The sequence below is a fragment of the Notechis scutatus genome, chromosome 2 (assembly GCF_049901735.1).
Source record: "Notechis scutatus isolate UNSWTSFEM ecotype Mainland chromosome 2, rNotScu1.2, whole genome shotgun sequence".
Taxonomy (NCBI): Eukaryota; Metazoa; Chordata; class Lepidosauria; order Squamata; family Elapidae; genus Notechis; species Notechis scutatus.
Window position 1 is genome coordinate 161380529 of NC_142010.1, and position 26483 is coordinate 161407011.

Below are 26483 nucleotides of genomic sequence, written 5' to 3' on the forward strand. Positions count from 1 at the left end.
GTGGGTATAGAATATTGCAAATATACCAGATAGTTGAAGAACTAAAAAGGGCATTGGAAGAATATTAGAAGGACAGTTATGAAGAAGCACTGAAGCCAGTATAACAGGAAGGCTTACTGAATAGAATACTGGAGACACCAAAATGGCCTACAAGGAGGACCAAATGAAGAACAGAAAAGTGGCATGGGAAGATAAAATATACATAGTCCCTGATTTATTACCACAATTGATCCAAAAATTTCTGTTGCTAAGCAAAACATTTGTTAAGTGAATTTTGCCCCATTTTACGACCTTTCTTGCCACAGGAGTCACTGAATCACTGCAGTTGTTAAATTAGTAACAGATTGATAACTGAACCTGATCTTCCCATTGACTTTGCTTGTCAGAAAGTCATAAAAGAGGATCACATGACCCCAAGATACTGCAATTGTCATACATATGAACCAGTTGTCAAGCATCTGAATTTTGGTCATATAACTGTGGGGATGCTGCAACAATTTTAAGTGTGAAAAATTACAAATAAGTCACTTTTTAAAGTGGCCCATTTTTGACTGGCAGAGTGCTGCAGGAGGCATGGAGGGCAAAAACGAAGTTCGGCGAGGCACATGCAGACCCCTGTGCCCTGTTTTGGCTGGCAGGGTGCTGCAGGAGGCATCCATTCCGCCCTGCTGCCCCACCCGCCGCCGTCAGCTCACAGACAAAAACTACAATGCTGATTCGGGCCTCGAAGAAATCCAATTTAACATCCTTGCATTAGAAGAACAGTGGCAGGAACTGGGTATGATTAGAGAAAAGAAGAACTGAGGTGACATGATAGCAATATAGTAGTATTTGAGGGGCTACCACAAAGAAGAGGGGGTCAACTTATTTTCCAAAGCACCAGAAGGCAAGACAAGAAATAATGGATGGAAATCAAGGAGAGAAACAACCTGGAATTAAAGAGAAACTTCCTAACAGTGAGAACAATTAATGGAACAGCTTACCTTAAGAAGTTGTGGGTGCTTCACCACTGGAGATTTTTAAGATGAGACTGGACAGCCACTTGTCTGAAATGGTATAGAGTCTCCTGCTTGAGCAAGGGTTGGAGTAGATGGCCTTCAAGGTTACTTGTAGCTCTATTCTGATTGACGAATACATACAAAGGCAGAATTTAGAAGACAGCAACAGGTAGCAAGCGCCTGCTCTGCAAGGAAGCTGAAGAAAAACAATGGACTACCTGGTTAACTGGTGTAAGAAAGTCACACAGATTGACTACAAAAAACAACGTGACAATATAGCAACAATGATGCTTGGAAGATCTGCAAGAAATGCCATTTGTCTGCAAGCTAGAATGGGTAGGACCATAAAGTAGCAAAAGTAATAGAAAATGAAGAAGCTAAAGTGCTCTGGGACTTTAGACAGGCACCTGCCACATAACACCCCAGACTTAACAACTGTCAATAAGAATTCCAGTGGTGACATCATGGCGGTGCAGAGCAAGGAGAACGGGCACTGTTCTTTTTTGCCTGATTTTTCTGCTTGGAGGCCTTTTGTGGTATTGTGGATCCTGGAGAGAACCACGCAATAGAGGGGAAGCCCTGGGAATAGCGAGGAGGAAGGCAACCTCCTGCTATGATAAAGGGAACCCCCCCCCCCGAATCCGATGTGAAAGAGATCAGCAGATATTGGTAAATATGGAGAATCCGGAGCTGTGAAAGCCAGCTGTGATCGGAAGAGTGTAAACAACATGAAGGGATCAAAGGGAAATACGTCAGACTTAGGAGGTCAAAAAAGTGAGTCCTGAAGCAATTGACTGTAGAAGTGTGACTGTAGAAGGAAGTGTGACCTGAGAAAGAGCGGTGAACTGGTGGTGGGAGCGGAGCTTTAAAGAAAACTGATTTTTCCTTTTGACAGTCCAAGAGGAGTAGAGACTGGGGAAATCAGGAGAGGACTAACTAACTAACACTGGCTTAAGAAAATTGATGTGAACTTGTAATAGAATAAGAAAAATGTTAATTAGAAGTCCTCTTTGTGAGAGGAAACCATATTGGTGTGGGACAGTGACTGCAAATTGATGAAGAGAGTTAACAAACGGCAAGAAGTGGCTGATGAAACAGAAGTGATAGGAATGGTCTGATGACTAATATTGAAGAAAAACTGAAAACTGTATAATTAACTATAAAGTATCTAGATAATTTGTATATATATTTTGCATTATATAAGCTATAAATTGATTATTACATCATATATACACACACAATGAATATTATTTTTATATAGAGTTTATAGATATTTTTACCTATTTTATATTGGAAATCATATAACAATAGATTAATATTTTTGTTTTGTTTTTTAAATAAATTTTATTAAGTTTCCAAATTTAAAAAACATAAAATAAAACTTTATACATTGTTATCAACATCAAGACATCTTTTGCATCTCCTCACATTTTTCAGTATATGTATTTACTTATTCCTTTACCATTACATCTTACTCTTACTACTGTATCTTTTATCCTTACATATCAATCTTCTCCATGGTATATTTACATATTTACAAATTCCTTCATTCTTTTCCTAATTGCCATTTTATTTTCTTTTTATTTCTAAACCACTCATACCAGGCATACCAGGCCCTATAATAAATTGAATCTTCTCTGTCTTTTATTTTCATCGTTAGCCTCTCCATCTCTATACAATCTATTATTATTTTTTATAACCATGCCTTCCGGCGGAACCCTTTTTTCCTTCCAGAGTTGTGCATACAAAATCCTTGCAGCTGTTAATATATGTAACATAATATATCTATCTGTTTTATTGCATTTTTGTGTTATTATACCTAATAAAAAGGTTTCTGGATTAAATTCAATTTTCTGATTCGTGATTTCTTCTATCCATTGTCTAATTGTATTCCAATATTTTTTCACTTCCTGGCATGTCCACCAGGTATGAAAATAAGTGCCTTTTTCTTTTCCACATTTCCAACAATTTGGGTCTGAGTTAAACATTTTTGCCAATCTAGCGGGGGGAAGGTGCCATCTCTAGAACATTTTGTATTGATTTTCCTTGTATGCTGTGGATGTAATTAGCTTGTAATTTGATCCCCACATTCTCTCCCAATTTTCCAGGTCTATATTGTGGCCAACAATAGATTAATATTTTTGATTGCACCTTCTTTAAGGACCCCAATTGTGACTATTTTAGATTGTTAGAGATACTATCCATACTAAAACATATATTAATAGGTATCCATACTAAATATATATTAATACTTATATAGATATTTACTGTATATTTATAAATATTTATTGAGTTAAATAAGCAAAGTTAGTAATAACAAATTGAAATACTGGGAGAATAGTGAAACATCCAAACCATCACTGATAATTGCACCCCCATCAGGTAAGTGTTCAATTGAGGGCATGTTGAGTTCCAAAAAAGCAAGTTCTACTTTAAATATGCAGACAATGCAAACAACTCTTATAACAAATGATGAAAAAAGAATTGGAGATATTTTTCAGACAAAATATGAAACATCAAACAAAACCTCAAAACTTATGGGATACCACAAAAGCATATATAAAGGACTAACAATAGCATATATGGCACGAAGAACAAAGTAAAAAGAAAACAACAAACTGCATTGCAAGATAAACTCAAAAATCTGGAAATAATACTACAAAGAGAGCCACAAAACAACAAAATAAAAGGAGAAAGGACTCTGGTTAGACACAAATTAAACCTATTGATGCAAGAAGAATGGATACAAAACATTAGAATGGTGAGGCAAAATTACTTCGAACATGCAAATTAACCAGGGAGATGGCTATCACACAAATTAAAAAAAGAAAAAGAGAGAAGGTCAATACAACACCTGATAGACGAAAATGGCACCCTCTACCACCAGAAAGAAAAGAAAAAAGACATTACGAGGAAATATTTTGCGGACCTATATAGACGGGAAGATATGACAAAAGAAAATATACAACAATATTGAAAAGAAAGATGTCTAGCCACAATTTCGGAAGAAAATAAAGAAATGTTAAACAGTGAAATAACTCAAATGGAATTAAAAGAGACGATTCGAAAACAAAACAACAACAAGACTTCAGGACCAGATGGGGTCCCGGGGAGCTATATAAAATCTTACAAGAATCACTGGAAACAAGAATGCTAGAAGTATACAATGAAGCAATGGTGGAAGCGAAATTACCAAAATCATGGGAGGGAGCATATATCACACTAATTCCAAAAGAGGGCACAGATCATCAACAGATTCAAAACTACAGACCTATATAAATGTTGACTACAAAATATTTATTACTATTATCACAGAAAGGCTGAAAAAACTCCTAAGCAAAACTATACATCCAGATCAAAATGGATTTTTCCAGACAGGCAGATCAAATATAATACAAGAACAGTAATGAACATTTAGAGTATTATGAGGCCCACCCTGAAAAACAGGCAGCACTAGTGTTTCTCGATGCACAAAAAGCATTTGATAATTTAAACTGGCAATTTCTTATATAACAACTGAAGGCCATGGACTTTGGAGAAAAATTTATAGGAATGATATCGGCAATCTACTCAAATCCAAAAGCCAGTGTGTTGCTCAATGGGGACAAAACTGAGACATTTAAAATAAATAAAAGACAAAGATGCCCATTGTTACCTCTATTTTTTATCCTCTCATTAGAAATACTATTAACAAGTATCAGAAAAAAACAAGAAATACTGTAAGAGGAGTTACAATTAGAAAAGAAGAATACAAAACACAAGCATTTGCTGATGACGTGTTTTTTTTTATAGAGGAACCTGGCGAAACTGGAATTGTTTTATTAGCAACGATATATCCCAATGCAATGGACTTAAACAAAATGAGAAAATATAAGGATTGACCCACAAGGAAGGACAAAAACAACACAAGAACTAAAACAACAGGTATTGAAAATTGGCAAAGTAGCAGGATTTAAATTGAAAAAATTGGCAAAGTAGCAGGATTTAAAATAAACAAAAATAAAACAAAAACCTTACAGATACCCAGAAAAAAGATCTAGAGGGAAAATTGGAAATCCAGATAGTCAAAAAGATAAAATATCTTGGTATTTGGTTAACAGCAAGATGCTGTTATCAAAAATATTTTTGTTATCAAAAATATTATATTTATTTCAAACTATACCAATAAAATTAGGCAAACCCTTTTTTGAGAAGCTAAATAAAATAATAGCCAAATTTGTTTGGGCAAGGAAAAAACCCAGAATTAGAAAGAAATTAATGCAGGATAAAAGAAGTAGAGGTGGCTTTGGACTTCCGGACTGGGAATTATATTATCAGCAATGGCCACAACCTGGATAAGAGACTGGATTAATTTGGAGAATAAAAGAATATTATTAATAGAGGGACATGACTTGCAACGAGGGTGGCATGGATTCTTATGGGAAAAGTCATTCTTATTTCCAAAGACATCAGATCAGAGATGCACTTATTTAGGTGTGGGGAAAAATTAAAAAAAAATCATTACACCAAAATACCAATCTGGCTGTCAACGATGGAAGCAATGATATATCCCAATGCAATGGACTTAAACAAAATGAGAAAATATAAGGATTGACCCACAAGGAAGGACAAAAACAACACAAGAACTAAAACAACAGATATTGATTTCGATTGGTGGCCCTACCTACAAATTCAGACAAGATATAAAAAAGATAAAGAAGAATATGGATTTTATAAAGATCAGCAACAATTAGATAAAATAATGCAGGAACTGGATATAATCTATAACAGTGATGGCTAACCTATGACACGCGTGTCACTCATGACACGCCGAGGCACTTTGACTGACACGCCTGTTGGTGTGGGGAAAACCTGCACATTTAGAGGCTGCCTGTGCTCTGCTCCAATCCCTGCTCCCTGCTTGTTGCGTGGAGGCGTGGTGTCACCGCTGCCGCAAGATCTTTGCAGCAGAGAACCAGTTTTAACCGCCATAAACTGAGGTTTGTCAGTTTCATTACCTCAGGAACGCTACAGGAGGAAAGGAGATCCATGAGGTTCACAGCCCTGTAAGGTGGCCTTCCGATCCCCACATCCTGCACCTGCAGCCCTGAGACCAGGGAGATGAGTTTCACAGCCCTGTGTGATCACCCCAGCCCAGTCCGTCATAAACCAAATTATTGATATTTCTTGAAGTGACACACGACCCGAGGAAGGCTACACTTTTTCCCGATTTTCCACACACCAAGCTGAAAAGGTTAGCCTTCACTGATCTATAATATATAATCTACTTTTGAATTTTAAAATGGAGAAAGAAATTATAAAAAAAACAATGATAGTTTGGGCGAAAAATTTGGGATACAACATTAAATTAGAATATTGGGAAAAAATGTAGGGGGGAAATTATAAACGAACATTATTAGCAGCATATAAAGAAAATATATGCAAAATGTTTTATGCGTGGTACCTACCCCCTGCTAGATTGGCAAAGATGTTTCCAACTAGAAAACCAGAATGTTGGAAATGCAAAAATAAACAGGGCACCTACTTCCACATGTGGTGGATATGCCCTGAAGCTAAAAATTACTGGAATAGGATTAAAAAGTGGATAGAGGAAATAACAAAGCAAAAAATCGAATTTAGACCAGAATTGTTTCTATTGGGAATAATAAGGGGAGATTATAAGACTGACAAATACATCATTTTACATATAACAACAGCGGCCAGAATTGTGTATGCACAGTACTGGAAACAGGATAATATACCATCTGAGGGGACTGTGATAAGAAAGATTTTGGACTGTGCAGAGATGGACAGGCTGACTTTAGAATTAAAAGATAAAGTTGAATCGGAGTATTATTTGGTCTGGGACACCTGGTATACCTAGTTAAACAATTGATACAAAAATAACATAGTAACTAATATATGAATATGAATATTGATGCTGTAACATTGTTGAAAGTATAGATATGTTATAAATTGTTGGAAAATGTTTAATAAAATTTATTTTTTTTAAAAAGACACAAAAAAGTCTGGATAATGGACATGGCGGTACCTGGAGACAGCAGAAAAGAAGAGAAAGAACTGGAGAAGATAACAAAATACAAAGACCTGCAAATAGAAATACAATGACTCTGACAAAAGAAAGCTACTATTAATAGGTACCTTGGGTGTAATCCTGAAACAACTTGGAGCACCCACTTGAACACCATTGACAAAATCACGACCAGTCAATTGCAAAAGATAGCTTTATTGGAACAGTGTACATTCTACATTCTGTTACAATACCTTTAACACCATCAAGCATCCACTGTTGCTTATCTCAAGTCCTTGAGAAGGATGTGATAAGTTCAGCATGAACATCTGGCTAACTCTGCACAAACCATAATATGATGATGATAGTGTTCCTAATCTTGCTGCAAAGTGCTTGTAGAAAGTCACTTCTTGTATGACAATGTCTGAAAGGGAAGGTACACTGCTCAAAAAAATAAAGGGAACACAAAAATAAGACATCCTAGATCTGAATGAATGAAATATTCTTATTACCGTATATACTCGAGTATAAGTCGACCCGAATATAAGCCGAGGCACCTAATTTTACACAAAAAACTGGGAAAACTTATTGACTCGAGTATAAGCCGAGGGTGGGAAATGCAGCAGCTACTGGTAAATTTCAAAAATAAAAATAATTAATTTGGGAAACGATCTCACTATCATGAAAGGTTTAATTGATTCACTAACCCAAAAGAAGAAGATGATGATGATAGCGGGAGGCAGGAGTCACTCTCTTCCCCTCCCTCGGAGGCCCCCTGAGTCAGGAGTCACTACCGCCGGCGCGCCCCAGTCCCGCCGCCTCGGGAAGGGAAAGGCAAAGCGCTTTTTGCCTTTCCCTTCCCGGCTGGCTGTTGGGAGTCGCTGCCGCCGGAGGCCGCGACTCCACACCATTTTTTTTTCAGAGGGGAATCTGACTCGAGTATAAGCCGAGGGGGATTTTTTCAGCACAAAAATTGGGCTGAAAAACTAGGCTTATACTCGAGTATATACAGTAAATACTTTGTTCATTACATAGTTAATGTGCTGACAACAAAATCACACAAAAATTATCAATGGAAATCAAATTTAGCAACCCATGGAGGTCTGGATTTGGAGTTACACTCAAAATTAAAGTGGAAAAAAAAACACTACAGGCTGATCCAACTTTGATGTAATGTCCTTAAAACAAGTCAAAATGAGGCTCAGTAGTGTGTGTGGCCTCCATGTGCCTGTATGACCTCCCTACAATGCCTGGGCATGCTCCTGATGAGGTGGCAGATGGTCTCCTGAGGGATCTCCTCCCACACCTAGACTAAAGCATCCCCCAACTCTTGGATAGTCTGTGGTGCAATGTGGCATTGGTGGATGGAGCGAGACATGATGTCCCAGATGTGCTCAATTGGATTCAGGTCTAGGGAATGGGTGGGCCAGTCCATAGCATCAATGCCTTCATCTTGCAGGAACTGCTGACACACTCCAGCCACATGAGGTCTTGCATTGTCTTGCATTAGGAGGAACCCAGGGCCAACGCATCAGCATATGGTCTCACAAGGAGTCTGAGGATCTCATCTCGGTACCTAATGGCAGTCAGGCTACCTCTGGCGAGCACATGGAGGCCACCCCACACCATTATTGACTCACTGCCAAACCGGTCATGCTGGAGGATGTTGCAGGCAGCTGAACTTTCTCCACGGCATCTCCAGACCCTGTCATGTCTGTCACATGTGCTCAGTGTGAACCTGCTTTCATCTGTGAAGACGACAGGGTGCCAGTGGCGAATTTGCCAATCTTGGTGTTCTCTGGCAAATGCCAAATGTCCTGCACAGTGTTGGGCTGTAAGCACAACCCCCATCTGTGGACGTTGGGCCCTTATACCACCCTCATGGAGTCGGTTTCTGACTGTTTGAGCAGTGACATGCACATTTTTGGCCTGCTGGAGGTCATTTTGCAGGGCTCTGGCAGTGCTCCTCCTGTCCCTCCTTGCACAAAGGCGGTAGCGGTCCTGATGCTGGGTTGTTGCCCTCCTACGGCCTCCTCCACGTCTCCTGATGTACTGGCCTGTCTCCTGGTAGCGCCTCCATGCTCTGGACACTACGCTGACACAGCAAACCTTCTTGCCACAGTTCGCATTGATGTGCCATCCTGGATGAGCTGAACTACCTGAGCCACTTGTGTGGGTTGTAGACTCCGTCTCATGCTACCACTAGAGTGACAGCACCGCCAGCATTCAAAAATGACCAAACCATCAGCCAGAAAGCATAGGAACTGAGAAGTGGTCTGTGGTCACCAGCTGCAGAACCACTCCTTTATTGGGGATGTCTTGCTAATTGCCTATGCTTTCCACCTGTTGTCTATTCCATTTGCACAACAGCATGTGAAATTGATTGTCAATCAGTGTTGTTACGTAAGTGGACAGTTTGATTTCACAGAAGTGTGATTGACTTGGAGTTACATTGTGTTGTTTAAGTGTTCCCTTTACTTTTTTGAGCAGTGTATATTGATTTTCAAATACATTCTGAGACAATAAGATTTTTAAAAATATATATATAATATTTAAAAATATAAATATATAAATAATATAAGAAGATTTAAGTATGAAATAAAAAACAGCAGCAGAAAAAATAACCCCAGAATGAAAGAACACTATCTCTTTTGTGTGTGTGTCCACATTTTCAAATCACCTTGATTCCTAGTGACTATCTGGAAAAGTCCCTGCATTTTCTTGCCAGTTTTTCAGAAGTGATTTGCCATTGTCTGCTTTCTAGGGCTGAGAAACAGTGATTAGCCCAAAGTTACCCAGCTGGCTTCAATGGCTAAGGCATAATTAGAAGTCAAAGTTTCCTGATTTCTAGCCTGGTGCCTTACCACTACACCAGTCTGACTTAGTTAATTTTAAGAGAGAATAATTAACAGATAAGAGATAATCAGAGTTGGAAGGGACCTTGTAGGTCATCTAGTCCAACCACGCGCCCAATTACACCATTAATGACAAATGGCAGTCCAATCTGTTCTTGAAAGTCTCAAGTGATGGCGCTCCCACAACTTCCAAGGGCAAGGTGTTCCACTGGTTGATTGTTCTCACTGTCAGAAAGTTTCTCCTTATTTCCAGGTTAAATCTCTCCTTGTTCAGTTTCCATTAGTCCTTGTCTGGCCTACAGGTGCTTTAGAAAATAGCTTTACCCCTTCCTCTCTGTGGCAGCCCCTCAAATATTGGAAGACTGCTAGCATGTCTCCCCTGGTCCTTCTCTTTACTAGACTAGCCAAGCCCTGTTCCTGTAACCATTCTTCATATGTTTTAGTCTCCAGTCCCCTAACCATCCTGGTTGCTCTTCTCTGTACTATTTCTAGAGTCTCAACATCTTTTTTGTAATGTGGTGAACAAAACTGGATGCAGTACTCTAGGTGTGGTTTTACTAAGGCTTTATAGAGTGGTTTTAGTGTCTCCCTTGATCTTGATTGTATCCCTCTGTTCATACAATTTAGGATTGCATTAGCTTTTTTGGCTGCTGCTGCACACTGCTGGCTCTTATTTATCTGGTTGTCCACTAAGACTCCAAGATCCCTCTCACAGTTACTGCTATTGAGCCTGGTTTCACCCAGTCTGTATGTGTACTTTTGGTTTTTCTTGCCTAAGTGTAGGACTTTACTTTTCTCTACATTGAATTTCATTTTGTTAGAAACAGCCCAGTGTTCTAGTCTGTCAAGATCCATCTGGATCTTGAGCCTATCTTCTTGGGCATTAGCTATTCCTGCCAGCCTAATATCATCTGCAAATTTGGTAAGTTCCCCTTCTATTCCCTCATCTAAGTCGTTAATGAAGATATTGAAGAATACTGGGCCTAAGACGGAACCTTGTGGTACCCCACTGCTTACTTCCCTCCATGTAGACTTAGACCCATTAAGGACTACTCGTTGAGTACGGTTTGTCAGCCAGTTGCGAGTCCCTCTAGTGGTGGTGCTATCTATTCTACATTTTTTTTAGCTTACTAAGAAGTAGGTTGTGGTCTACTTTGTCGAATGCGTTGCTGAAATCTAAATATATTATGTCCACAGTATTTTGCTGGTCTACTAATTTAGTCACTATGTTGAAGAATGAAATAAGATTGGTTTGGCATGACCTGTTCTTAACAAACCCATGCTGACTGTTAGTTATTACTTTACTTGTGGCTAGATGTTGGCAGATCTGTTTTTTTATTATCTTTTCCAGTATCTTCCCAGGTATTGATGTTAGGCTGATTGGTCTATGTTAGGAATGTAAGTCACCTAACAGCTATTTGGGTTGTAAATATATAAACCAGGATAGACATTTTAATACTGTATCTTTAAGAGAGTCCTGGAGGTGTAATTGGGTGTGGTTTCTAAAATGGCCATAAGATGGAGCCAGAAACCTGGGTTGTTTAGTCTTAGTCTCAGAAGAAGTCTCAGTGAGTCTCTGTTTCCTTCTGTTGGAGAGTATTGCCATTCCTCCATTTTTTCTAATGACTGTTATTCTTGGATTTAATGTAAGTCTGATACTGAACTGTTTTTGACACTGGACTTTGTTATTGGATTATCCCTGGACTGAAAACTGACTGGTTTTACCTGTGAATGACTTTGGATTGCTTATTTTGAACTTTGCTTAAAAGTTTCTGGAAGTAAAAACCTACATTTACTGTACAGTGTATCTGTGTGCTGTGTGTGTATTATTCAACACTTCTCTCAAATAAGTCTCCCTGTATGTGCTCATTCTCCTAATGGGGAATTACCTCAACAGTCTATAGTTTCCAGGATTAAAATTAAAATACTTTACATAGTACCAGAAAGACATCAGTGTTCTCATTATCTCATTTCAGACAGAAAAGGCAATCAGACTTTATGGAAGATTTCTGGGTGTGGGGAAATGATCTATCTGTCAGATCCACCAACTTCAGCTTTGTTTTGCCGGCATTCTGCCATCAATCAGGGAAGGGAGGGGGAAACAAATGGGCAACAAAGCTATATAGTTTTATTATGGGAAATTGGTTAGGAAAATTGACAGTTGAGGAAGAACAGAGCATTGTGGAATCCAGTTTGTGCTGGTGCACTGGCATCTCTAAGGGTGGAATTTCACCAATCCAAACACTGCAACACTTTCCAAAATATCTTGGTGGCTAAACACACATGGACCGGGGGCGCTAGGGGAAACCAGAGCTTTAGTTCTGTACTGGTGTGTGGGAATTTTAAGATTCTGCTTGACTTTACTGCAATCAACATCTCCTAGTAAAAATGCCTATTCAACCAAATGGAGTCGAGAGTTATCTACTATATATCTGATGCATTTTTTCTTTACTCTTTCTTACCTCTTCTACCTTTTCTAGTTGGTCAATTCTATTTCTTGATTCGAAAGAGAATCCACTTGAGGCCAGAAGATGCCTTGTTCTTCTTTGTCAACAACACTATTCCTCCTACCAGTGCAACTATGGGTCAGCTGTATGAGGTAAATACTAGAATTTCTTCTATTTTAATAGTGGAAATGATGGAATAGTGCATAATAAATAACACGGCTTTGTTTATTTAGTACAGTGCTTTTGCTTTCTACATGCAACTAAATTCCACTTGCCCATTGCTCTATTGTATCTCAAAGCTTAATTTCTGAACCTTTTCTGTTTTTTTCTGAGTGACTTTCAAGCACCTATTGGGGAAACACTTACTCAGTCTGAAATCTACAGATGCACAGCTTTTTATTTATTGTTATATACTCCAGGCTCCTTTCCTTTGTGACCAAAGGTAAGCTCGTCTAACCAATAACCAGCCAAGACTCAGTGAAAGCCTTTTGTATTTTATTGCAATAAGTTTTATTGCAAAAGGGAAGCTTTCAAAGCTTGGTTTTCTTCAAAGTTCCAATCCAAAATATTCTTGTCTTTATATAACCCTGTCCTGGCAGCTACATCCCCCCTTGTTTCCCATTGGCTGAGGTCCTATGAGGTTACACTCTTCCCAACTGCCACCTACATATTTCATACTAAATCAGGGGTGTCAAACTCAAGGCCTGCAGGCCAGATCTGGCCTGCATGGTGGTTAGATCTGGCCTGTGGGGCTGCCCTGGGAGTAGCAAAGGACCAGCCCATGGTGCCTTGGCCTGGCCCAGAGCGACCTGTTGCTAATCTACAACTTGGTGGCAGCCATCCTGGCCAGAATATGGCCAGCCTTAGATCCATGGGGCTGCCCTGGAGTCTATGAGGGGCTGCCCCCATCCTGCCACCTGGGTATGCGCACAGGAGGCGGCACCTGACTTCTCCAGGAACTGTCTTGCCCTGCAGACCGAGGACACCAGGGGACAGGGTCGAGGTGGCAGGGCAGCCCCATGGGTCTAAGGCTGGGTGCAAGAACCAACACCATCCATGGCCCAGGTTTGCTGCTTGCATGTGCCGGCCTTATTATTTGAGGGAGGAACAAAGCCTTCAACCAGACATGTCAAACATAAGGAGCAGATTTGGCCTGTAGGGCTGTCCTGGAGATCATTACTGCCACAGCCCACCCCATCCGGATGTCCCCCAGCATGCTCACAGGAGGCAGTGAGTATATGGGGGCTGACAGTGTCCAGTAACAGCCCTCTGGCTGAGGGGCTCCACAGCATGTGCAGTGCAGGTGAGTCTGGGGCACTATGACTGCCAGCCTGGCCTTAAGCAGCAGGCAGAGGCAGATGCACAGGGGAGGAAGCACGTGATCTGGCCCGTTGGAAGTACTGCATGGCCACCCACCCATCTGCATGCTCCATCCCACTGTCTGTCTTTGCTTGCCGGTTGCCGTCACAGCTGGGATGGGGCAGGCAGCCCAGCAGCTGCCCAGTGCATCTGGTGGGCTAGATTGCGTGCCTCCCCCCTTTGCCTTTCCCTTTCCCTGAAGCCAGTGCTGCCACCATGAAGGGGAGGCAGGTGGCAGGGTGGAGGTGGAGTCATCCAACTTTGTCTTCTAACTCCGCTGCACATGTGGGACAAGTCTTCTGCCCACTGCCTCACTCGTGAAGGCCTCAGCAAATAGGAAAGGTGGGGAGCCCCAGAAGCAACTGGGACACTGCAGTCTGCGCAGTGCAAGTGGGTGATGCTCCAGGCAGCAGGTGGAGGCACACAGTCTGGCCTGCCAGATGTGTCAGGCAGCCACTGTGCAGCCACCTGCTCTGTTCCAGCTGTTGTGGCCATGGGCAAACACAGATGCTGGGGTTGGCATAAGGCAGCCCAGCCGGTCATCATCACCACCACACCCACCAACATGAGGCATGGACCCACCTGCATGTGAGGGCTGCAGAGCCTCAGCTGCCTCTTGGGGATGGGAGCTCCTGGCCTTTCCCATTTGCTGGGAAGTGGGTGGGTGGCAGGCATGCTGGAGGATGAAATTTGATAGGGGTCAAGCATGCAGGGGCCACAGCATGGTGATGATGGCAACCAGCTGGGCTGCTTCACCGCAACCCATCTGCCTTTGTTCCTTCAGTGGATCACACCCCGGCACCTGCTTTGGTCCTGCCCCCTTCTGCCAGAGATGCCTCTATCCCCTGCCCAGCTCTGCCTGATCCCAACAGCCCCCCACAATGCAAGCAATGTCGAGCTGGCCACACCCAAGCCGGACACACACCCCAGCCATCCCGCAGGGCAACCACAATGCTGATGCGGCCTTCAATGAAGTTGAGTTTTGACACCCCTGTACTAAATCAAACATCACATGTACATTAAAATTAGGAGATAATTTATGCAAGGTGTGTCAAATAATATTCATCTGCTAATTAGACATGCTCAGTTGCCTGTTTTGAATTCTGGGCTTTTTATGGATTCTTAGTATATTTTTCTTGTTTTTCAGTTTTGCCTTTCCTATTTTCCAATTCAGTTATCTTTCCCATTATCCCCTTCAGTAAACTTGCCCTGGCTAGCCATTTCCTTTGGTAGCTGTTTTTATAGCTTGTATTCTTTCTTTTCCCACTCTGAAGACCCAGCTATTTTTTGCCTACATGTCTATTTTACATCCTGCTTTTAGACTGCCATTTTCTTTCTTCCCATTATGGCAAAAAAAAAATTTCTATTCAATAAATTTCCACTACACAGAAGATTTGACTGTCTCTGAAGATTCATCATACTGGTACATATTTATTAAAATAAAACCCCATGTATTTCTATATACTCTGATAAATATTCACTTTTGGCTATATTGGATAGTATAAATTGAATCTTCATCTTCTCAAGAAATGTTTTTAACTACTGATCCCAGTGTTTTGGTGCAAAGTGAAAGACATCATGGGAAACATTGGATACAAACACAGCACATAATACCTATCATAACAAAAATACTAGTCCTGCAAATATTTGTTTTAGCCATCCAAAATTGGAAAGCCAATTAGTTAACCAACTCCAATCGCCCCACATATTTTCATACTTTTCTTCAGGAGTTTTAGCCACTTTCCTGATTCCTTGTGCAATATCCATTACTGCTTTATGATTATCATCTATCTATAAACAATGTTGGTGTAATTAAATTTTCCACATAGTCTTATAACATATTTTTACTTGAAGTCAAAAGAGTCATCAAACTATATGTACCAACAACAACTCCCAAAACAAAACAAAAAAGCAGATTACCCATATCAATAAGGAAACTTCAATCCAAAAAGAGATCACTCTGGTGGAAAAACAAATCTGGTCACGTTGCCAATTTCAAAAACCGATACAAAAATCTATGCCACCAGATAAAGACCGAATGCACCAATTATCACATTAAACAAGAGGAAAACCTTCTAAGCACCAATTCCACCCGCGCTTTTTACAATTTTGTAAACAACAAACTAAAAGACTCAAGGTCCATCCCTCCCTTGATAGGACCTGATGGTAAAGACTGCAACGACGACACCATTAAAGCCAACATCTTTAACACATTCTTCGGCTCAGTATTTGTAAACAGCAATGGATCATGCCCAATATTTCCTAGCCGTACCACAGATAACAACAATGATCTAATACATATCGATTTCACAGAAGACAATGTTGAAAAAGCAATACGCAACCTAAAACCATCTCTATCTATTGGACCGGATGGAATATGTGCCTACTTCTTAAGAAAGCTATCCACTGCCATAGCCAAACCTCTAAGCATAATCTTTGAAAAATCTTTCAGAACCAGCTCCTTGCCTAACCTATGGTCACAAGCCACAGTCATCCCCATCTTCAAAAGGGAGACCCAAGCCTAGTTGAAAACTACAGGCCAATCTCCTTATGCTGCGTCACCTGTAAAGTCATGGAATCAATTATTAACCAATCCATCATCCTTCACTTAGAGACAAATAACCTACTCTCCAATAAACAATTTGGTTTCAGGAAAAAACTATCCTGTAATCTGCAACTCTTACACTGCAAAAACATATGGACGACACAACCTCGACCAGGGCAAAACAATAGACGCAATCTACATAGACTTCTGTAAAGCCTTTGATTCAGTGGTACACGACAAACTACTCCTAAAAATAAAATCCTATGGTATCTCTGGACAACTGAATAACTGGATAGAAGCATTCCTGTCAAACAGACAACAAATGGTCAAAATCGGGAGCGTCCTATCAAATCCAGTACCTGTCAATAGTGGTGTTCCCCAAGGCAGTGTTCTAGGACCAACTCTCTTCATACTCTACATAAACGACCTCTGTGATCATATTAAGAGCAATTGTGTTCTCTTCGCTGATGATGTAAAACTGTTCAATACCACAGACAATACTGCTACCCTACAAAAAGATCTTGACTATGTATCCGAATGGTCAAACAAACGGCAACTTCAAATCTCAACAAATAAATGCTCTGTCTTACATATTGGCAAAAAAAATCAGAAAATAAAATACAAGCTGAATAGTCAAGATCTTGTTGATGACCCAAGCTCTGTAAAGGACCTTGGAATACTCACCTCTAATGATCTAAGTGCTAGAGCACACTGCAACTACATAGCCAAAAAGGCATTAAGAGTTGTTAACCTAATCCTACGTAGCTTTTTCTCTGGTAATATCACACTACTAACCAGAGCATACAAAACATTTGCTAGACCAATACTCGAATACAGTTCATCAGTCTGGAACCCACACTACGTATCTGATATTAGCACAATTGAGAAAGTCCAGAAATATTTCACAAGAAGAGTTCTCCACTCCTCTACTCGCTGTAGAATACCTTATGCCACCAGACTTGAAATTCTAGAACTAGAAAACCTTGAATTACGCCGTCTTCGGTCTGACTTAAGCATGGTATACAAAATCATACATTGCAATGTCCTACCTGTCAATGAATACTTCAGCTTCAACCATAACAACACAAGAGCACACAATAGATACAAACTCAAAGTAAACCGCACCAAACTTGATTGCAGGAAATACGACTTCAGCAATAGAGTGGTCAATGTCTGGAATACTCTACCCGACTCTGTAGTTTCTTCCCCAAACCCCAAAAACTTTAACCTTAGACTGTCTACTATTGACCTCACCCCTTTCCTAAGAGGTCTGTAGGGGGCGTGCATAAGCGCACCAACGTGCCTACCGTCCCTGTCCTATTGTTTCTCTTATTCTTTTATTTTTCTTATATGTAACCATTTCATGTATTCACAACTATATATACATTTATACTTATTATCTTGTAAACAATTGGCAAATCAAATAAATAAATAAATAGTCCTTCTTCACAAGCTAATGTGTAATCTTAGAACAATTTTATTTTGGATCATAGCTTCTCTGATTTGTCCTACCTCAATAGCCAGTAATTCTAGAGCTGGAGACTAAAACATATGAAGAATGGTTACAGGCACTAGGCATGATTAGTCTAGTAAAGAGAAGGACCAGGAGAGACATGATAGCAGTCTTCCAATATTTGAGGGGCTGCCACAGAGAGGAAGGGGTCAAGCTATTTTCTAAAGCACCAGTAGGCCAGATAAGGAATAATGGATGGAAACTGAACAAGGAGAGATTTAACCTGGAAATAAGGAGAAATTTTCTGACAGTGAGAACAATCAACCAATCAATCAACCACCTTGCCCTCAGAAGTTGTGGGAGCTTCATCACTTGAGGCTTTCAAAAAGAGATTGGACTGCCATTTGTCAGAAATGGTATAGGGTCTCCTGCTTTAGTGGGAGGTTGGACTAGATGACCTACAAGATCTCTTCCAACTGTGTTAATCTAATTTAATCTGATCATTTGTTAAGTGACCTGTTGTATTTCAAGGACTATCTATATGCTATTATTCTATCTGTGTACCATATACCCTTCCAACTTTGTTCTGGGGCTTTAGCTGTATCTCTCTTTCCCCTATATTTCTTATATGAGGAGATTTGTATGTCATTATCCTTTCCATTTTCTAGTAAAAAAGATTTCAGACATCACTACCCCAGGGTAGCAGATTCCAGCCCAATCTAGGGGCAGTGCTCAGTATGTCCTTGATTCATATCCAGTATTGACATTTTCTTGCTGGCTGTCCCTTAGGAAAAGGTCCTTCCAATTGCCATCCCATCCAATTGGTGCTATGGTCATATTTTATCCTCCATATGGGATAGGCATAGCCTACAGGGTTGCTCCTACACATCTAAATACCTTTCCTTTGTCATTTATCCCTTGGCCACTTGTAAATTTTCTAGTATTCAGTGAATTCTGAGGTTAATGTTGCCAACCCCAGGTTCATTCTGTTAACTGTTTTACTATCCTTTCCTTATTCTGCTTTCTGCATAGCATCCCAATCTTAACTTATTTGATATATAAGACCATTGTTTTTGAGTGTGTGTTATTTTAAGTTGGGTACAGTTTACAGGGACTCTCATGATTGGTATCTGGTCATACGTTTGAGTCCAGATACATTAGCTTCTCCCCAACATTTGATCTCCTTTACTTCTGTTTAAACAATAGAAGCCAGTTGGAATATTACTTAACTCCCACATATGTCGGTTTGTATCCATCCAATTACTGGTGTAATCCTTAGAGTCAGAGAGAAGAAAATATGGGCTCAAAGGCACTACTCTCATAGACCACTAAGCTATCAAAGGCCTACCACACACCCAACACTTAGTTAAATTGAATTTTATGCACTTGCCTGCAAATTTTTCCTTCATTTCCCAGACTGTTCTGGTGTGTTATCTTCAGGAATATTAGAATTAGAATCTACTCCCTCATAACTATTACCTGGTGTTTCACACCCATAAATTGATCCACAATCACAACAATGATAACAGCAACCACACTGTCAATAAGAATGTTTTTAGTTTCTACTGTTTCCCCAAAAATAAGACCCAACCAGAAAATAAGTCCTGGCATGATTTTTAGTGTGTTCCTAATATAAGCTCTACCCCCAAAATAATCCCCAGTTAACATTGTCAACCCTGGGGGTGGGGTGGCCAGCACAGAAGGCAGTGAGCATGCAGGGGCTGATTGTGCCCAGCAGCAGCCATAGCCTTCACAGCGCAGGTGGGTCCAAATGCTGCGATCACCAGGCAGCAGCTGTGGGAGGCATAGGGGGGAAGTACACGATCTGGATGTGTCATTTGACCTCTTGTTCCATCACGGCTGTGGGCAAGCAAAGACAGACGGAATGATGGGGCAGGCAGCTGTGCAGTCCATTTGGCGGGCTGGATTGCATGCCTCCCCTGCCTCTGCGTCCTGTCTGCTACTGGTGTCGCCATGAGGATGAGCCTCCTGCAGCCACCTGCCCACTCCATCCCACTGTCTCTTTCCTTGTACCTCCCTCATGCCTCTGCCTCCACCTGCTGCTTAGAAGGCCAGCCAGGTGGTCACAGTGCTCGAACTCAGCTGTGCAACCCCAGTGTGCTGGCTAAAGAGCCAGTGGGCTGCAGCTGCTACCAGACATAGTTGGCATATTTTCAGGGAAACACAGTAATGGTGTGACATCTTTCTCGGTAGGCTTTACTTGTAACAAACCACTTTTATTTCTCTCATGTATGTTCAAGAAAATAAAACTCTTGAAACAATTAACAATTCAAAAGGAACCTTTTATTGAAGGAAAGGGATTGCAAGATAAAGGAAACAGGATCTAAAGTTTCCTGGGCAATTCAGTTAGGATAAAGCAGTTAGAAACCCCTCCCTTCAGTCCAATGTTGAATAAAGCAATCCACAGGTGCAAAGTTATTTTGAGAAGGGCAGGCTGAGAAGGTGATAAGAAGTTGTTCCCAGGCATCTCTTGCTGGAGGCTTTGGAACTGAGATAAAACAGATGGCCTTCCCTCCTTACATTCCCAAGGAGGTAAATCAAAGTACAGGATACATAGGCATCAGGAAAATGGCTATAAACTAAAGAATGCACCCAGGCCCCCTCCCCATCAGAATGGCAGCATCCCAGATCTATGGGATCTGACACATGAATCACCAACAACACTTTTGTTCTTTGTCTGGGGTCACCTGGAATTCTAATAGAAATGTTTGAAATAGATGGGGGGTTCTGTTCCACCACCTATTCAAGTTTTTTTAAAGATGGTTTTCAGTCCTTGTTTGGGGATGATTGTCCAACTTCTTTCAGGTTCAGTCACCACCTTTGCTCATGTGTAATAAGTCCAACACTTCTCAGTTGTCCAGACAACAGATTCAGTAGTCAGTAGAGGTTCCTCCTTCCATTTATGAATCAACACCCACTGATCTTATGGACTGGAAATTCCAAAGGAACTGTTCGTGCCACCAAGCCTTCATGTCGAAGAGAAGACAAAAAACCCAATACTTGTTCACATATCTTTTTATGAACAGATCAGATATTTCAGGTAGAATGCTCCCACCTTCCATCCTTGGCAATGGATAATCAAACACCAAGTCATCCTACATCAGCCCTTAGTTTTAGCTCTAATCCTAAATAGGGCTAAGGGCAATATTTTATTGGTCCAGGGCATCCTGGTTAATTTCTTTAACTGATTTTTCAAAGTTTGGCTCCCTCATTCTGCTTTTTCCAGAACTTGAAGGGTGCCAGGATGTGTGGTGTTTTTACCCAATCCCCAAAGAGTCCATATATATGAGCCAGCAAGGTGCTGCTGCTGCCAAACAAAAGCCAATACAGTCTTGCAACAACAGAAGATATCAAGATCACATGAAGTGTTATTACTGCTTTATACTGCACTAGTAAGACCTCACTTGGAATAATGAGTCCAGCTTTAGTCAGCAGGATTAAAAAAAAAGATGTCGAGACTGTAGAATGGGAGAAGAGAAGAGCAACATAAATGATTAGGGGGCTGGAGGTTAAAATGTACAGTAAATAGTTTTGGGAATTAGTTATGCCTAGTCTAATAAAGAGAAGAAATAGGAGGTGATATGATAGCAATCTTCCAATATTTGAGAGGCTGACAAAGAGAAGAGACATTCTACCTATTCTCTGAAATACCTGAGGGCAGCACAAAAAGTATTGGATGAAAACTTATCAAAGAGAGATCTAACAGAATTAAGGGAAGTTCCTATTTGTGAGAACAATCAGTGGAAGGCTTGCCTGGAGAAGTTGTGGATGTCTGTTTTTTTCTCTTTTAAGTCACTAATACATCTAATCTGCTTTAGCAATTGTGGTTGATTAGATACTGCCACCACCAGGATTTTAAGGAACAAAGTTTCAAGGTGACAAAAATGTAAAAATAGAACACATCAGAATGCTAAAAAAAGGTTTCCTCTCTCTGTGCTTCTGATTGGAAATTTTCCTTATGGATATTTTCTTTATAGTTGTTTCACTAAACTCTTCCTGCTTTACCTACAAAATTCTTTTTAAAAGAACATTTAAAATTATTATAAGCTGTTACATGCTAAGTCTGACATGCTGTCCCCACTTCTATATAGCTGACTGTGATCTCTATTTCTCCCTACCCCCTTTTTATCTTTTAATAGGATAATCATGAGGAAGATTATTTTCTCTATGTGGCTTACAGTGATGAAAGTGTTTATGGCAAGTGATTCTATGCATTGCTAGCCTTACAGATGGATTGGACTGAAAAAGTTATTATGGAAGGAATTTGTGTCCAGCAAAAGCAGGAAACAGGAGAAAAGGCTGGATGACAAACCATGTATTTCATGTCATTGTTTCTTGCACCTTTTAATAAATTACTATTTTATTCAATCATAAGAAAAGAACAAGGGTTTTAAAAACATCTGATGGTTGGTGCTTTGTCATATTCCATCAACTTCCATTCTCATAACTGACATGTCAAGTTTACTATGAGGGAATAAGGAAAAAACAGGAGTGGGCAAGAAATTCCTTAGCAATATAATCTGTTCTTTTTCCATGCCAAGTCAGTCAAAAGATTGAATAGCAAGTTATTCAATTTCAATTGGCCTTTCCTTCAACACCCCACAGTTAATGTTCTTTATTTTAATATATTTATTTTCCTGACCTGTCTACCCATCAAATGCATGAAAGAGCATAACATCAATGATTGTTTTCTAACATCATTATAATAATTACAATCCCTTGTTCTTAATTCAGTTCAGATATTGCACTAGTAGTCTGGTTAACAGAATCATGTTAATGCTTCTTGTTATCAAGAAAGTTGTGCATAAATAGTAGTTACCTAGTTAGTTCAATTGAACTTCAACAAGTATACAACACATTCTTTCTCAATATAATCAGAATTTGGACTTTGGTATTCAGTTTCACTAATTGCATGAATGTTCTGTGATGTTCTGTGTCTTTGCTTTGTTAGTAAAGGCTATTCCCATGTAGGTCATGGTTACAGCAGCTGAAACTGCACTATGAAACCCTATGACTGAAACCCTCTGAAGTTAACTTTTACCCACAGCCTTGCTAAAATATATATTCTGCAACTTCTTACGAAATAATCCTTTTTATGATAACAATCTTCCATATACTTCTCTACTTGTGCTTAATCATAATCTTTAAAAGGAAATATTTTACTCAACTAAGCAAAGCAGTTTCCAAAACAACTGATAGTTGTATTCCCTGTATATAATGGCAAGTAAAAATAAAAATTATGACATTTTATACTGTGTCTTGCTTCTTAGTTTTAGGGTAACTTGGAAAATATTAAAATATTATATCTGTATATAAAATTAGAGAAATTGACTCACTCTTAGCCTCTGTTTTTCCTACTTTGAAGTGTCGTTCTAATAATTTTTGGAAATAACAAAGGAATCCATGAAATGGACTGAAGTGCTGTTTTAGGAGTGTGGCATAGCTGAGATAACTTTTAGGATGAAAACTGCTAGAAGGAATTACTGGAATATGCTACCCCAATAGCCAGACAATGAGGACTAAGCTTTCTTTGTTTTGTTCGGAATAAAATAAAACTGGATACCACTGTTACAATTAATTCTATTCTAATGCTGAATTCATTTCCTATGTTGCTACTAATCATTAAAGGATGCTAATAAAATGTCAGTTTACTCATTGATACACGTAAAATACTCTATAAGTTTTAACTGCTTTGTGCCATTTTTCATTATTGCTTAGCTTCAACTTATAAAAGATAGCGCTATGTATTATTTTTCTGTGATGAACCAAGACAGCTTTAGATTTTTGTAAGAATTTTGTTAGTCAAATAAATACACACTTGAAAATCTGAAATGGAAGTCTGGAATTATGTTTAATAATACAGCTAACTTGGGCTACAACTACACATAAGGTACATTAAAGAACACAATTTTTGTATAATTTTTCCTAAAACTGTTAGATTTGGGCCATTAGCACAGATGATTGATTGATCGATTCAATGTATGTACTCAATGTAATACCATCTTACCATAACAACTCTGCTAATAACATGTAAAACAGCATACAAAACGACAACAAAAACCAATCAAGAGTTAAAAGCCTATAATAATAACTGAGGTAAAATCCAATTTAATAAACTAAGAAAATCCTGTGGACTCCAACTAACCTGAGCCACGTTCTCAGGAATACTTCCAAATCTTTAAAACTTCAAAAAGATGGTATGGTCAAGACCAATCTAATCTCAGGATATATGTTCCAAAGGATAGAAAAATCCTTTCCTACAAGATACACCTGTAAATCCCCGTGTTGCTACATTTTGGACCAATAGAAGCTTCCAGGCATTTTTCAAGGATAGACATATATAGAACATGTTGTAGTAATATCCCTAGGAACATGACCAATACATTCCTCCTGATCTAAGAAAGGGACCAAATGACACACAAGACAAAGTTGTGCAAATATTCTTTTAGCTACAGCTGTCACCAGTTCCTTGAACAGGAGTTAGGATTCCAGGAAGACCCCAAATTGTGCACTGGATTGCTTTGGAATAGTGCAACACCATCCAGAACTAAAGATTAAAAACCATAAGATCCAGGAAGCCCGAAAACCCAAAGCCACTTAATCTTGCTAGGATTATATTGTAATGACCTTAGAGACAGATGGGAGAGCCTTCTGGCAATTGCTCCCCCCACCAGGGGCCCTGGGCTGCTCCTGCCTGTTGAACTAGCCCAGGTTGATTTATGGGACAGCTGCCTGGGCTCTCACAGCTGTGGTTGCCTCCCCTTTTTCCCTCTCATACCTTTGATCAGGCTGGATTCCTCCGACAGCTTCAGAAGATTTATGGCTTGAGCTAATAAAAGATTCTTCTTTTGTTCCTCTTGCCACGCTTCTTCTCCCTGATGCCATCGAGTAGTGGTCAGGGGAGGGGATTCTTCCTCCGGTTCCTTCCAGCTGACCCCCAGGGACCATTTAGGTTTTACAGCTGGCTTCTCATCAAGATGTAGCCCGGCTAGCAGCTCGGCCTCCCCTGAAGCATCTAGAAGCAGGGAAACTGGTCTTCCAGTGGCTCCCAAATCCTCTTGGTCGCTGACTGGACTGGTCATTGTTTTCAGACCCGCTCAGAAGAAAAAGTATTAATTTTCCGGGTGGGCTGGTAAACTGAGATTCAGAATAATGTCAGTTGGTGCTCCATTTAAAATCCAAGAAAGAAACACTCCATTAATTAGAGAAAAGATATCTTTTACTGGAAATCAAGTGGTAGCATCAAAGAAATTCTGAATCTGAAGAATTGAGTGAGAAAATCACATACACAAAGTGATGGCAATGGTTCAAATTATCCATCTAATTAAAGTAGTGAGTAATATCAAGTGGGCATCTTCAGGTGGTGATGCAGGCATCTGTCCATTGACCGTGGCCTATTTTGATAAAGAGGTGCACTTGCGCATAGCACAGGAAAGAAGCATAAACAAGAAACTCCCCCTCCAACTTATACAGTTATTTGAAAAATCTCCAGCTCACTTCCCACAACTATTTCACCCCTCCCCCCCATTACTTATGACAGCCGAAAGATGCAAAGCAAAGGAAAGAAATCTTGAAGGCTGACACACGCGGTGGCTGCAGGCATTCATGACAAGGGCGACGGGGGTCTGGTGGGGAGCCCAGTGTCAACAATGGCTCAGCCCTGGCTTGACTTCCGTGACATCCAGCCATGGGAGGAAGGTAAAGACATGGCCATGGGATGATGAAAGAGGCGGTCATGAGGGAGGAAATGGGGAGATTAAGGGCTGGAGCCTCTGAAAGGGGAAATGGGGTGATGCAGGATTAGCCCAGGCCTTTGACAGATTAGGCCACACCTGTCTGGGCAGAAAATAGGTAGATAGGTTAAGGAAGGAAGAGAGAGAGAGGGAAAGAGAGAAAGAGAAAGAGAGAGAAAAGAGAGGGAAAGAAAGATAAAAAGAAAGAAAAGAAAGGGAAAGAGAGAGAGAAAGACAGAAGGAACAGACAAGAAAGTAAAGAAAGAAAAAGGGAAAGAGAAAGGAAGAAAGGGGATAGACATAGAAAGAGGGGGGATGGAAGGCAGGTACAGAAAGAAAGATAGAGAGACAGAGAAAGAGGGAATTAGAAAGAAAAAGAAAGAAAGAAAGAAAGAAAGAAAGAAAGAAAGAAAGAAAGAAAGAAAGAAAGAAAGAAAGAAAGAGGGAGGAAGGAAGGAGAATGAATGGGATGTGGAGGGAGGGAGGGAGGAGAGAGAAAGAGAAAGAGGGAAAGAGAAAAAGAGAAAGAGAGGTAGAAAGAAAGAAAGAGGGAGGGAGGAGAAAGTGAATGGGATATGGAGGGAGGGATTGAGAGAGAGAAAGAGAAAAGGGAAAGAGAGAGAGAAAGAGAGAGAAGGAAGAGACAAAGAAAAGAAAGAGAAAAGGGAAAGAAAATGGGAGAAAGGAAGAAAAAGGATAGACAAAGAAAGAGGGGGAATGGAAGGAAGGGACAGAAATAAAAGAAAGAAAGAGAGGGAGGGAGGGAGGGAGGGAGGAGAAAGTGAATGAGATATCTAGTCCAACCACCTGCTCCAGGCAGGGTTAGAAGGGAGTGTGTGTGTGTGTGTGTGCGCGCGCGCGTGGCTGTCAAAACTCCAAAAACAGGTCAAGTAGCTCTGGGGAGACCAGTCACAAATTACACTTATTAAGCAACCGGCCATTAAGCGAGGATCACTTATATTTGGTTTGCCAGTCACATGGACACCTGGCCATGCCCACCCAATCACATGGCCTCCTAACCACACCCACCCAGACACATGACCACCAATCCACGCCCTCCCG

At 40.3% G+C, this 26483-nt stretch overlaps 1 protein-coding gene across 1 annotated transcript in view; it reads left to right on the plus strand.

The window, feature by feature from the left end:
- Positions 1–23520, plus strand: part of GABARAPL1 (GABA type A receptor associated protein like 1) — a 66326-nt gene extending 42806 nt beyond the window's left edge. The window contains exons 3-4 of the mRNA XM_026675505.2: positions 12344–12462; positions 21828–23520. Coding sequence (XP_026531290.1) covers positions 12344–12462; positions 21828–21893 — 185 coding nt within the window. The 3' untranslated portion in view covers positions 21894–23520. The remainder of the gene's footprint in view (positions 1–12343; positions 12463–21827) is intronic.
- The last annotated feature ends 2963 nt before the right edge of the window (positions 23521–26483 follow it).